Raw genomic sequence first — 14,054 nt, forward strand, 5'->3', positions numbered from 1 at the left:
CCCCTGCTCTTAGAGCTCCTTCAACCGAACCTGGGGTCCCCAGTCCAGAGACCTTCTGTTTCTGTCCTGCCTCCCCAGACGAGAAGCCTTCAGTCTTATGCTGCAGTGACAGAGGGAACTTGCTTAACTCTGCAGAGTAGAGGAGGGGAGATGGGTAGAGCTGCTTCCTAAACTTTTGTGGTTTTTTTCACTTGTTTTTTTTAACCTAAAATTAAAACAAAAATTTTTTTTTAAATTTTAAGTTCCTTTTCTTTTCTTTTTCTTCCTAGACTTTCAACTTTTCCTCCTGTTTCAGTCCCCCCATCACCCATTTTCTGAGATACTTGCAGCCACCAGCCCCTGGGTCTTTTGAGAACCTTTGAGACTCCTCTTCCGCTCCTTATCCACCTACTTTTCCGCGTTCACATTTCTTCTACTGTTGTCTCCTTGTATTTGTGGGCTTATGCCTTAAACAAACGAACCCTCCTCCCTTTACTGTCATTTTAGTGGCTTGGGGAGGGGAGCAAGAATCCATGTACCCAGTCCACCTTCTTTACCTGGAGGTTCTGCTTTGTTTCCTGCCGGTACTGCTTTGTCCCTTGCTGGTTCTGGTTCGTGCCCTGAGCAGTCCCTCTGCTGCTTGGCTTCTCTCCCTCCCCAAGGTCCCTGCTGATTCTCTTTGTGGAGATTGACTACTGGGAGCGGCTGCTGTTTGAGACGCCCCATTACGTGGTGACCGTCGCTGAGCGTGCCGAGGACCTGCGCATTCTTCGCGAAAACCTGCTGCTTGTGGCTCGGGACTACAACAGGTGGGACCCCAGTCCTGACTGCAGCCCTCCTGAGTGCCACTTTGTGTCCCTTCTTTGTCTTATCTGCCTCAGGATGTTGTGCACGTCCTACAGTATGCATCCTTCACGGTTTGTCCATCTCAGACAAAAAAAAATTCTTTCCTGTGCTTTCTCGTTTGGCCCTACAGTTATTCCTGTCCTTTGCAGTGTTGCCTTCTAGCTTTAGAATAGAGAGCAAAAACAGCAGGTCCCCCCACACCCAGCGGGGCACCTGGACCATATATATTGTCCCCTAGGTCACTTCTCTGGGATGGAAGCTAGGTGGCATTAGGACTACTGGCACAGAACAATGTAAGATTCACTGAACCGAGCAAGGCCACACTGGCACTGCTCTTAACACCCTTAGTACTCGTCTCTGGGGTGAGGCTTTTCTCTGGGTTGGGCACCTTTCTCATCCCAGTTCAAGTCAGAGGGAGTGGGACCAGTAGTCTTGTTTGGGTGTCTAGAACTGTGGTGTCCAATACGGTAGCCACTAGGTCATGTGTCTATTTCTGTTTAAGTTCATTATTTGAAATTAAGTAAAATTAAAAAATTCAGTTACTCATTTACACAGGCCGCATTTCAAGTGCCCCACAGCCACTCGTGGCTAAGTGTCTACAAATACTAGGCAGCACAAATGGTAGAACTTTTCCATCATGGCAGAAAGTCTTATTGGAAACCACTACCCTAAAGTCATGAACTTTCAGATTTCTCCAGCAAGTCTCCTCGTGTGGAGGAGAGGTCATCAGAGCCTGTCCCCATCAGCTACTAGTCTTCTCTTACACACAGGATTATTGCCATGCTGTCCCCAGATGAGCAGGCTCTATTCAAAGAACGTATCCGGTTCCTGGATAAGAAGATCCACCCTGGACTCAAGAAACTGCACTGGGCCTTGAAGGGGGCCAGTGCCTTCTTCATCACGGAATGCCGCATACACGCCAGCAAGGTGGGCCATGGTCATTAGACCCTAAAGGTCTGCAAGGCTGACCGAAAGGCCAGTGCATGGCCAATTAATATCTGAGTTTTGGTTAGTGATGGAGAGACCAGGGAGTAGTGTGAAAGAAATAAAGTGTGCTTAGGGAAGAACTTTCTGTTTTAATGTCAGCAACTCTAGCTAGAGGACAGTTGGAAGGATAGAATTAGGTCCAGAGGATCTGTTCCCAAGCTGAAGCCCTCCCATGGGTGGGGGCCTGACTCCAGGTGCAGGCGATTGTGAATGAGTTCAAGGCGTCCACTCTGACCATCGGCTGGCGAGCCCAAGAGATATCAGAGACGCTGCTGGTGCGCATTAGTGGCAAACGGGTGTACAGGGACTTGGAATTCGAGGAGGACCAGAGAGAGCATCGGGCAGCTGTGCAGCAGAAATTGACAAGCCTGCACCAGGATGTGGTGGCCATCATGACCAACTCCTACGAAGTCTTCAAGAATGATGGCCCTGAGGTAGGGCAGCTGTGGCCAGGGCTTTGTGGTTGGGCAAGTCCCCAGGCCCCCAATCCCATCAGACCCTTCTCTTCATCTTTCCCCTTTTCCCTCAGTGTGTGCTTCTCAAACATCCCTCTCTAGTCTTGGATTCACCCAACCTTCAGTCTTTCAAATCTCCTTCCTTCAGGACTCAGTGTCCTGCCTTTCTATTGAACCAGCTTGTTCCCCTCCCTGTTGACTGGTTCTCATTTCCCAGGACCTGGCCTGTCTTCCCTGAGGGATTCTCTTTCCCTGCCACTTCTCCCACCAGATTCAGCAGCAGTGGATGCTGTACACAATTCGGCTGGACCGCATGATGGAAGATGCCCTGCGCCTGAATGTGAAGTGGTCACTGTTGGAACTGTCGAAGGCCATCAATGGGGATGGAAAGACCAGCCCCAACCCACTCTTCCGAGTCCTTGTCATTTTGAAGTATGACATGCAGGGAGGTGTGGCACAGGTAGGGGCCACTTTGCCCCCAGCACACCAAAACCATCACACTTTATCCGCCAGTTTCCGTCAATCCTTAAACTTGGCCCTAGGCCTTGACTTTCTCCCATGGCCTCCAGGCCTGGTTCTGAGGTGTCCAGCCTTCCCAATCCTGAACTTGTCTCCTCCATAGCCTATGCTAAGCCCTCTCCACTGTGCTCCCACAGGTGGAATTCTCACCCACTCTGCAGACCTTGGCCAGTGTGGTCAATGACATTGGCAGCCACCTCATCTCTACCATCTCTGTCTTCCGTCATCTCCCTGAAATTCTCATCAAACGCAAGTTTCATCGTGACCCCATCCACACAATCGTGGGTAAGTGGGCAGTGGGAGGGCACCAGGTTCAGGGGGATCAGAGGCTTAGGGCCGGGCAGAGCTAGGAGACACCAGGGCTGTTTCCAGACATATTGGGCCAGTCGTCTCCCATGACTGGAGAGAACCCAGGTCAAGGGGCTGGATTGGGGAAAGCAGAAAGGACACAGATGGGGGTCAAAATTAGGTGACTAATGCTCAAGGGGTTTGGGTTTTGGGGTGGGAGATCAGGAGGGACAAGTTTGGGACTGGGGCTGGGAATATGAGAGGCCTAGATACCTACAGGTGAGACATCCAAATCCTACAGGATTTCCACCTCCTCCTTTATTTTCTGATGCTCATATTTGAGCCCTGTTTCTTTGGGGAGGTGATGTTGGTGGGGAGGGTCTGGGGCAGTGGCCAGGGGCCAGGCTGGAGTGCGGGTCGGGGTGGCAGTTAGTGAGAAGCATTTTTCTGGGTCTTGAAGAGCGAGATGAGGACATCAGGAAGATCCAGGCCCAGATCAGCAATGGCATGAGCAACAACGCGGGCCTGCTGCAGAGCTACCTCAAGACCTGGGACATGTACCGGGAGATCTGGGAGATCAACAAGGATTCTTTCATTCGTCGCTACCAACGTCTCAACCCCCCTGTGTCTTCTTTTGATGCTGACATTGCCCGGTAAGGGGTGAGGGTCTGTCTGGAAGAGGCACAGAATCGCAGGAGGAGGTCCAGCCTGGAGACTCGGGGGGTAGGCGGGTGGGGGAGTTGGGGGTCGAGGGAGGTATAGAGAACATGTCCTCAACTAGAGGAAAAGCACGGGACCTAGGGCATTGGACCTTTGTTTCTCAAGGGGTAGGAATCAGATAAGAGCTGGGCAGTGTTTAAGGAGAAGGCCGTTTTGTTGGGGATGCCACAGGTCCTGCTAGGAGAGGAGAGACGTAGGGCTCTGAAAGGCAAGAGAAGTGAACACTTCCATTTTAAGAACACAGATGGGGGTTAAATTGAAGAAGATTCTTAAATTCTGATCTGAATTCCCATCTCTGTCCTCTAGTTGTTCATTCATTCATTCAAAAAATACCATAGTCTTACAGGCTGTGAGGAATTAAAAAAAAGAAATGAACAAGTGTTTGCTCCCGAGGTCTCAGTGCAGTAGGGCGGGTAACAGTGTTGCTGGAAAGGCCACGGCGGTGGTGTCTTGAGAATGGCTGAAACCCCAGCTCCACCGCTTACTCGCCGTGTAGCCTTAGGTCGGTCACTTACACTCCCTGGGCCTCAGTGTCCTGTGAAATAGATGTTATAGCACCGACCTTATAAGGCTGTGAGATTATTAAGTATATGTGGAAGCGCTTTGTAAACTCTAAAGCGCTCTGCTAATGTGCTCACTGTTACATGAGCTTCCATGTGATAAGTGCTACGATTAAGGCACACGAGGTGCCAGGGCAGTTGGAGGGAAGGAGAGAGTTTCCGGTTCAGGGAGGGAAGGGAGGGCATGGAGTGACTTTGGGGCTGGGCTTTTCGGGATGGGTAGGATGGCGGCAGGCAGACACAGGCAGTGGGAGGGCACTGCAGGCAGGGACAAGAGCCCAGGGAAAGGCGTGAAGAAGGGACCTCGTGAGCAGGTTCATGAAACAGCGAGTCTCTAGAAAGGAAGTCAGCGGAGGGATTAAGTACAGCTGCAGACTTAACCCTCTCAACAACTGCATGGGGTGGGTTCTGTTACCATCACCACGTTACGCATGAGGAGACTGAGGCTCAGACCAGTTAAATTGCCTGCCTGAGGTCACAGAGCTAGTGGGCAGCACAGTATGAACTCATCTCTGATCTCTGTGCCTCTAAAGCCTTGAACGCAGACCGAGGAGTCTGACTGCTCCATTGTAGGCAGCGATCTGGAAATGACCTGATCACAGCTGTGAGCCCCGGGGCAGGCTGAGGTGGGAGATACCCGGGAGCAGAAGAATGCTTTAGGGCTGCTGCCCAGGTCTGGGTGGGAGGAAATACCACCCAGTCAGGGCAGGGGGCACGTCTGCAAAGAGAAAGATGTCCCAGCGCGGATGTGGGCCCTTCCAGCTACACGGAGGTTGCAAATAACGTGCAGAAGGAGGAGACGGTCCTGAACATCCAGTTCGTGCTGCTGGACTGCTCGCACCTCAAGTTCTCACTGGTGCAGCACTGCAACGAGTGGCAGAACAAGTTCACAACCCTGCTCAAGGAGATGGCGGCCAGGCGCCTCCTGGAGCTGCACAACTACCTGCAGGAGAACGCGGAGAAGTACGGGGCGGGCTCGGTCGCAGGCGTGGGGAGGGCAGGCCCGGGCCTTCCCGCTCACCCACTGGCGCCCTCTTCACCCGCCTGCAGAATCAGCCGCCCTCCCCAGACACTGGAGGAACTAGGGGTCAGTTTGCAACTCATGGATACCCTGCAGCATGACCTGCCCAACCTGGAGGCCCAGATCCCTCCCATACATGAGCAATTCGCCATTCTCGAGAAGTACGAGGTGCCAGTTCAGGACAGCGTGAGTTCCAGCGGTGCTTGGCCCCCCAGAGCCAGGCCCAAAGCAGCAGCAGGTTGTGGGGGAAACTGACACCCCAGATCGTAGCCCCTTGTGCTCTCAGAAGGGAGAGTAGAGAAGCTTGGAAGAAGGCACAAGATCCCAAAGCTTCTGAGAGCCAAAGCGAGCTCTGATGATCTTTCAGGTCCGCTTATGGGTTTCTTTTAAGCCCAGCAACTGCTTGATTTCTTTGGGTCTCATTGCATGTAAAACTTGGCTACAGATTCTGGTCTGAAGGATCAGAAAGAGTTCTTAGAAGCATGGGTGGGATGGGCAGACTCCTGCTCGTGGCTGACCCTCCCCTGGGAATTCCCCAGGTGGTGGAGATGCTGGACAGTCTCAATGGGGAGTGGGTCACTTTCCAGCAAGTTCTGTTGGACAGTGAACAAATGCTGAAGAGACACAAGGAGAAATTCAAGACAGGCCTTATTCACTCAGCCGACGACTTCAAGAAGAAAGCCCATAATCTTCTGGAAGAATTTGAACTCAAAGGTACCCCTTTCTCAGCCTCTCCTCCTCCTTTCCCTTTGTCTCAACCCAGACTTTCAAAGCCTAGGTCCTCGGGGAGATGTGGACAAGGGAGAACAGAGGAGAGTGGTGCTGAGGAGGGCACAGAGCCTGTCCGCGACACATCTGTCGTCGCTGATTCTTGGCTGGAAGGCAGCAGCCCGTGCTCACAACGTTCCCAGTGTTCTTAGACCCAACTTCCCACTTCCCACTCATTTCTGATTCTCAAGCCATATTTAGTAGTTTTTGCCAAGATTAACCATCATTCTTCCGATGCATTCCCTCCTGTTTCTCTCTATTGTGTGAGAAGAGAAGTGAGATTTATCCACAAAGAGGTTGGCTAGCCGTGATGGCCCTTCAGGGGACCTTGGCTTTGGGTGGGAACCTGAGCTTCATCTTGGTCTTCCCACAGGCCCCTTCACCAGTAACGTGGGCCACCAGGCTGCACTAGAGCAGATCGCCCACGTGCGGGCCACGCTGAACGCCATGCGGGAGGAAGAAAACAACCTCCGGGCGAACTTGGGCATCTTCAAGATCGAGCAGCCGGTCTCCAAAGACCTGCAGAACCTGGAGAAGGTGGTGTGCTGAGCAAGGGCCTCGTGGTGACCAAGGGGAGGGGACGGGGGCAGGAGACTGGATCCCAAGGGCCTGAAAAAACAGCCGGGACCAGGAGGATGGGTATGCAAGGAGCTTTTTTTAAAAGTGGAGGTAAAACTCAGATAACAAAAGAGCCATTTTAAAGTGAACAGATCAGTGGCATTTAGTGCATTCACAATATTGTGTAACCATCACCTCTAATTCTAAAACATTTTCATCACCTCCTAAAGAAATCCTATACCCATTAGTAGTCACTCCTCATTCCCTCTCCCTTCAGCCCTTGTCAATGACTAATCTATTTTCTATGTACAGTTGACCCTTGGACAGCACTGGGTTTGAACTGCGCAGGTCTAGTTATTCGCAAATTTATTTCAATGTCGTATTTCAATACAACAACATTACACGATCCATGGTTGGTTGAATCCATGGGTGGGGAACCATGAATAAGGAGGAACTGCGGATACATAGGGCCAACTATAAGTTATACACAGATTTTCAAGTGCACGGAATGTTGGTGTCCCTAACCCCTGTGATTTTTAACAGTCAACTGTACATGGATTTTCCTATTCTAGACATTCCATATAAACGGAAGCAATACAGTATGTGTCAGGCTTCTTTCACTGCTCATAATACATTCAGGGATCACCCGTATTGTAGCACATGTCAGTACTGCATTCCTTTTTCTGGGTGAATAATATTCCATCTGTATGGATTTACCACATTTTGTTTATCTATTAACCAGTCAATGGACATTTGGCTTGTTTCCACCTTTTAGCTATTGTAAGTAGTGCTGCTATGAATGTGTGTATAAGTCCCTGTTCCCAATTCTCGTGGGTATGTTCGTAGGAGTGGAATCACTGGATCCTATGGTAACTCTATGTTTAACTTGTTGAGGAACCTCCAAGCTATTTTCCACAGCAGCTGCACCATTTTACACTCCCACTAGCAACATACCAGGGTTTCTGTTTCTCCACATCCTTGCCAACGCTTATTGCCTCCCCCCTTTATTTTTGGTTCTAGCCAACATAGTGGGTGTGAAGTATCTCCTTGTGGTTTTGATTTGCATCCCTACTGACTAACAGTGTTGAGGATCTCTTCATGCACTTGTTACATGAGGAACTCTGAATGCAAGAGAATAGAGAAAAAAATAAAGTGAACTGAGGAGGTGGCTCTGTTACTGGGAGGGAAAAGCTTCTCAGAATGAGGGGAGCAAAGGCCCGGAGTGCTCGTCAGGGAGGAAGAGGATCCCTTCACTTAACGCACCTTTCTGCTCTCGGCCACAAAGGAGCTGGATGCACTGCAGCAAGTCTGGGAGATCACACGAGACTGGGAGGAAAACTGGAACCAGTGGAAGACCGGCTGGTTCCTGACCCTGCAGACGGAGGCCATGGAGACCATGGCCCACGGGCTGTTTCGCCGCCTCACCCGACTGGCCAAGGAGTATAAGGTGCGTGGGGAAAGGGCGGGAGCCGCAGGTAAGGCGAGCGGGAAAGAGCATCAGGTCTTCTGATGCCTCCCACTTTTGCCCAGGACCGAAACTGGGAAATTATTGAGAACATTCGCTCAAAAATAGAGCAGTTCAAGCGGACCATGCCTCTCATCTCGGACCTGCGAAACCCTGCCCTTCGAGAGAGGTGAGGCTGCCCCTCGGCTCCTGGGGGCCACCCCCGGGCCTGTCTCTCAGTTGTCCTGTCCATGGCATCCCTGGCGCTGTCTGTCCCCTGTGTCCACCAACACACACCTGGAAGAAGGCTTCCCTGGAGCCCGCACCATCCTCTGTGTCTCACATCATCCTGGGTTCTCCGGCCTTCTTGGCTCCTTCCCTCCCATCTCCCCTCGCTTTATGTTGTCATGGCTAAGCTTTGAGTCTTCGTCTGTCCTACAAAAGTTGGCATTTTGTAGCCCAAAGTGTCACTTATGTCCTTTAGTGTTTTTGCTTTTGTGCCTTGTTGAAGAAATCCTCCTAGACCCCAGAGTTAGAAATGCACTTTCTCCATCCTTTCTTCTCGTACTTTATAATTTTGCTCTTCAAATGTAGCCCTTTTACTGCATCTGGAATCCTTTACGTGATGGAAGAGGCCTTTGAAACCATTGGGGCTAGAAGAAATTATTGTATAAATGATGTTTTAATAATTATCTATCTATTGATTTTGGAGTAAATAATTTTACTTCTTTTGCATTGCCTCAGTATAAATGTTTTTGGCAATGTTTCACCAGTAAGTATTTTGTCATTAAGTATAACCTAACCTTTTTATTTGCTTAAGTTGTTTAACCTCTCTAAGCCTCAGTTTCTTCATCTGTGAATGGAATAACAGTAATTCCTCATTTTTACGGGGGTCATGAAAATGAAATGTTGCATGTAAAGCACTTGGCCCTGTGCATCATCTATAGTAAACCTGCAATACTCTATCTTAATTCCCTCCAGAGAATCAGCATCTCAGTCTCTGTATTCTCCACAGTGCCCAGGATTGTATCTTAGAGCCTACTTAGTAAATATCTGTTGGATGGTGAATTAATAAATTCATGGAGGGAAAGGGTATAGCTCAAAGTGGTAGAGTGCATGCTTAGCATGCATGAGGTCCTGGATTCAATCCCCAGTACCTCCTCTAAAAAAAATGTAAATAAACAAATAAACCTAATTACCCCCTAATTAATTAATTAATTAATTAATTAATTAATTAGTGGAATCATAATATCCAAATGGGAGGAAGCCTGGGGAGTGTTGTTAATACTTTCCTGTGGGCCTGGGGGTTCCAGTCTTCTGATCGGAACTTTTGTCCCCGGCTACAGGCACTGGGATCAGGTCAGGAATGAGGTCCAACGGGAGTTTGATCAGGAATCTGAAAGCTTCACCTTGGAGCAGATTGTGCAGCTTGGGATGGATCAGCATGTAGAGAAAATTGGAGAGATCTCTGCCTCAGCAACCAAAGAGCTGGCTATAGAGTTGGTAGGACAGAGTCCTCTCCCATACTCCCCCATTTCCTAAACTTCCTGGACTGAAGGCTTCCAGCTTTTCATCATTTAATGCCCCTCCCCCCCAGCTCCTGTTACCCTTACAGACTAAATACCTGGTTGCTCTGCCCCCCAATTTCTTCCCACAGGGATTACAAAACATTGCCAAGACTTGGGATGTGATTCAGCTATACATAGTACCCTACAAGGATAAGGGCCATCACCGACTCAGGTAGAGAGGGCCTTGGGGCTCCACATGACCAGGGATGCAGAGTGGGGACTGAGGCTTGGCAGGTGGGGCTGGACTATGATTTTGACACCTTTTACCCCAGAGGTACAGAAGAAGTGTTCCAGGCACTGGAAGATAACCAGGTGGCTCTGTCTACCATGAAGGCATCTCGTTTTGTTAAGGCCTTTGAGAAGGATGTGGATCACTGGGAACGCTGCCTCTCCCTCATTTTGGAAGTTATTGAGATGGTGCTCACAGTGCAGCGTCAGTGGATGTACCTCGAGGTCAGGATTCACTGCCCAAGCTCTCCCTACATCCTGTTTTCACTCTTTTGTTTGCATAGGATCTAGATCATTTTCCTGTCATCAGCCTCATTCCTCCACCTCTAAAACCATTCTTCTTCTAGGACCTTAGCATCTGAACTCTTAGTTATTACCTCTCAGCTTTGACTTCCTCCTTGAAAAGCCTTTGTTCTTCTTCCATTTGTCTTCCTGGACCCATGCACCTGGACTCCCAACCCCAAGTTTCTTTCTGGAACTTGGGCATCTTGCCCTTCAGTTCTGATGCTCCTTATCTTCTCCTCAGTTCCTGGTCTGGGAGCAGGGATCAGGGTGTGAGAGTATGTGAGTAATAACCCCTTAACCCAATTGTTGGCCCTTCAGAATGTCTTTCTAGGAGAGGACATCCACAAGCAGCTGCCCAATGAATCAAGCTTATTTGACCAAGTCAATGGCAACTGGAAAGCCATCATGGACCGGATGAACAAGGACCCCAATGCTCTCCGGAGCACCCACTATCCAGGTTTGAGCTCCATGGCCTCTTGCCTTGACATAACCTCAGTTGCTGTTACATGTGTATGAAGTCATGGCCATGTGCTTCATTTACTGATAGACTGACTATAGTACCTGGCTGTCATACCATCACCATCTCCTCTTCTAAGCATTAAATAGCAATGCAGTAAATTAAATTCAGCAGATATTTGAGTGGAGTACGATAGAATGGTTAAGAGAATGGGATATGGAGTCAGACAGACTTGAGTTCAAAATCTGACTCATGCCTTCCTGACTGTGTGCTCTCGGGCGGCTTGCTTCCCCCATTCTGCAGTTTCCTCCCCTCTAGGGCGTGTGTGTGGTTATGGTAGCTCTTTCTCAGGGTTTCTGTAAGGATAATAAAGGAGGATGTAGCACTCAGTTCATGTCTGACATGAAGTCAGTGCTCAGTTACTAGCACTGTGACTCAGGAGACCGTGATGGGGGAGTCCCTCTTCTTCTCTAACTGGTTCATTCAATGCAATCATGCAGATAAATGAGATAATGAAAATAAAGCACTTATCACATTAAATAACACAGAGAACACCCTTGGTTACTAGGAGCTATTGTTATTATCTTGACTTTAATTGCTGTATCAGATTAGCTAGTCTTTATTGTAGATGCTGGTCAGCTTGGGGATGGGGTGAGAGACAGCATCGTGACGCCTGGTTAATGGTGGCAGATCACAGTAAAGAATCAGGAAGTCAAAAAAAAAAAAAGAATCAGGAAGTCAGGTTTGGCGATGGGCACCTGGAGTGGGTATCATGACAAGAGTTCTGGCAGTGGGTACGAGGACTGGCCCAGGGCCAATCTAACAGTTCTTCATTTTCCCAAGAACCTTGAGTATACACATCAGAAAATCATGATTTGATTTATCAATTATTCTGATAAAATATAACTATTAGGATATGCAAAAATGAGTGACAACCTGCATTTTTTAGAAATAATAGTTGAGGTAATTGACATAATTCCATTTTAGAACAACCTACAAGCAGAGTCATAAAAACAACTAGCTCTTTGTTCAGCACACTGAACAAGCCTGTGTCATCCACTGCTACCGGGGCTCCCTGTGGTCTCCAGGGGCCACTCAGGTGGTCCCTCAAAGATTCTAACAGCCTGCAGACTCCATGCTTGAAGGCCTGAGGGTCACCTCAGACTTTAGGGCATCCATACTTTGGTCAGAAAGCTAGAAACTGGGGAGACGAAGGAGATAAACCAATCAAAATCTAATGCTGGAAAGAAACGTTATCGAGAACCTACAAATGTGAGCACATTTTATATCTTGAGTTGTTCTTTGAGGTGGATCTTATTACTGTTTTACAAAGCGGTAAAAGCTCCCTGACGTTAACTGACAGGCTAATAGGCGAAGAGCTGCAATTTGAATGGCCATCATCTGCCTCCCAGTCCAGTGCTCTTTTCACTGTGTCGTGAGGGACACCCCGACCCCAGTGGTTGCAGACCTCCCTCATTGTGTGCCTCTGATGTGTATTTAAATCTAATGATTTCACTTGTTGAACTGTTAGGTGCAGAACAATCTCTAATTTTCAGGGATGATCAGTGGAGCCCCAGTTCTTTGGTGGAAAGGAACTACTGTTCCAAAGACTGATGGGAGATGTAGCTATACTAATGGAATCATATATGATGTATATAATTAATACATAACACATAATATGTACAATAATATATAGTACTATTATACTTAATAATGAATTAATGAGGAGAATGGGAAAACATCATAGAGTGACTGGGGACACTTCTGTGCTTCCAAAAACCATATGGCAGTCTGTACCCCGGCATTTAAGAGCAGACAAAGTGGCTATAGTTGGAGGCTCCAGATCTACTCAGGGCAATGGTAAAGGGGCCTCCAAATGTTACTCACTGTTCGTCTTCCCAGGCCTCCTGGACACACTGATAGAAATGAACACAATCCTGGAAGACATCCAGAAATCTCTGGATATGTATTTAGAGACCAAGCGCCATATTTTCCCCCGCTTCTACTTCTTGTCCAATGATGACCTCCTGGAGATTCTGGGCCAGTCCCGCAACCCAGAGGCTGTGCAGCCTCACCTCAAAAAATGCTTCGACAACATCAAATTGCTGAGAATGCAGAAGGTCTATTAGGGTTGCCTGGATGGGAGGGAGGGCCCTGGAGGGGTGGTGACGTCAAGGTATTCAAGGCCTTGGGGCGGGGCGGGTGGGGGTACCATGCCCCCCAACAGGAGGGGGATGGAGTGATTCTGGATTATCTGGGACAGAACTTTTAGAATTGATAATGTAGAGGGGAGGGGGAGGAGCAGAAATCGCACTCAAAGGCCTCAAGCACCTTCAGTGCGGCTATGGCTACGGGCGAGTGGGCAGGCCAGGTCATCAACAGCTTCCTGTGTCTGCAGGTCGGGGGGCCCAGCAGCAAGCGGGAAGCGGTGGGAATGTTCTCAGGTGACGGCGAGTATGTCGATTTCCTCCACGTGGTGCTTCTAGAAGGGCCTGTGGAGGTGAGTTGTGGCGAGGGTCTAAGAAGCAAGCTGATTCTTCTAAGTTTGCTTGGCTCTGTGAGGAGAGAACATCTCTGAAGGGACATGAATCACTTTTTGCCCTTCCACCTGTCATTCCTAAACTCTAGCCTCTACCCTGAACCTGGAAGTCAGGCAATCTGTCCCCCCAGTCTCCATTGCCCCCAGGGACACAAGCCAGCAGCTGCCCAGCTCCTGCCTCTCTCCGGGGCCCGAAGCCCTGGAGTCCTGTGTCCTAAGCACCTTCCCCCCGGGGACTCCTGCCTGCTGGCCTGAGGCCGAGCCATCCTGTTCTCTCACCTCCCTTCAGTCCTGGCTTGGCGATGTGGAGCGGACCATGAGGGTGACCCTCCGGGACCTTCTCCGGAACTGCCGCCTGGCCCTCAAGAAGTTTCTTAACAAGAGGGACAAGTGGGTGAAGGAGTGGGCTGGCCAGGTGAGCCAGGGTCAGCAGGAATGCGGGAACAAGACGGGTAGAAAGGGAGTAGCCGACGTAAAGACAGAATCTTGAGTCACATGAAACACAGGTTTCTTGACCCCTGCTCTGGCCTGTGGCCCTGGGACCCTGTGTGCTGGACCCTGAGCTCCTGACCTTAGGCTTGTCCCTGTAACTTCAGAGCAGATTAGACGTATTGAGGGAGGAGAAGCACCTGGTCCATGAAGAAGCTGGGATCCAGGTGCTGGGCTGGGCGGGTGGCCAGGGACAGGGCTTTGGAATACAGCCTCCACCCGTGCCCCAGATGGTGATCACTGCCAGTCAGATCCAGTGGACGGCTGATGTCACCAAGTGCCTGCTGACAGCTAAGGAACAGGGAGACAAGAAAATCCTCAAAGTCATGAAGAAGAAGCAGGT

The 14,054-nt window shown here is 49.5% G+C and overlaps 1 protein-coding gene across 1 annotated transcript in view; it reads left to right on the top strand.

The window, feature by feature from the left end:
• Window positions 1-14,054, top strand: part of DNAH2 (dynein axonemal heavy chain 2) — an 81,507-nt gene that overhangs the window by 28,216 nt on the left and 39,237 nt on the right. The window contains exons 13-32 of the mRNA XM_032498694.1: window positions 642-788; window positions 1,596-1,752; window positions 2,007-2,246; window positions 2,539-2,727; window positions 2,924-3,071; window positions 3,535-3,727; window positions 5,117-5,317; window positions 5,405-5,561; window positions 5,915-6,089; window positions 6,517-6,680; window positions 7,987-8,148; window positions 8,232-8,335; window positions 9,492-9,648; window positions 9,803-9,885; window positions 9,986-10,166; window positions 10,545-10,683; window positions 12,586-12,803; window positions 13,082-13,183; window positions 13,512-13,637; window positions 13,942-14,052. Coding sequence (XP_032354585.1) covers window positions 642-788; window positions 1,596-1,752; window positions 2,007-2,246; window positions 2,539-2,727; window positions 2,924-3,071; window positions 3,535-3,727; window positions 5,117-5,317; window positions 5,405-5,561; window positions 5,915-6,089; window positions 6,517-6,680; window positions 7,987-8,148; window positions 8,232-8,335; window positions 9,492-9,648; window positions 9,803-9,885; window positions 9,986-10,166; window positions 10,545-10,683; window positions 12,586-12,803; window positions 13,082-13,183; window positions 13,512-13,637; window positions 13,942-14,052 — 3,154 coding nt within the window. The remainder of the gene's footprint in view (window positions 1-641; window positions 789-1,595; window positions 1,753-2,006; window positions 2,247-2,538; window positions 2,728-2,923; window positions 3,072-3,534; window positions 3,728-5,116; window positions 5,318-5,404; window positions 5,562-5,914; window positions 6,090-6,516; window positions 6,681-7,986; window positions 8,149-8,231; window positions 8,336-9,491; window positions 9,649-9,802; window positions 9,886-9,985; window positions 10,167-10,544; window positions 10,684-12,585; window positions 12,804-13,081; window positions 13,184-13,511; window positions 13,638-13,941; window positions 14,053-14,054) is intronic.

Source organism: Camelus ferus, chromosome 16 (genome assembly GCF_009834535.1).
Source record: "Camelus ferus isolate YT-003-E chromosome 16, BCGSAC_Cfer_1.0, whole genome shotgun sequence".
NCBI classification, from domain to species: domain Eukaryota; kingdom Metazoa; phylum Chordata; class Mammalia; order Artiodactyla; family Camelidae; genus Camelus; species Camelus ferus.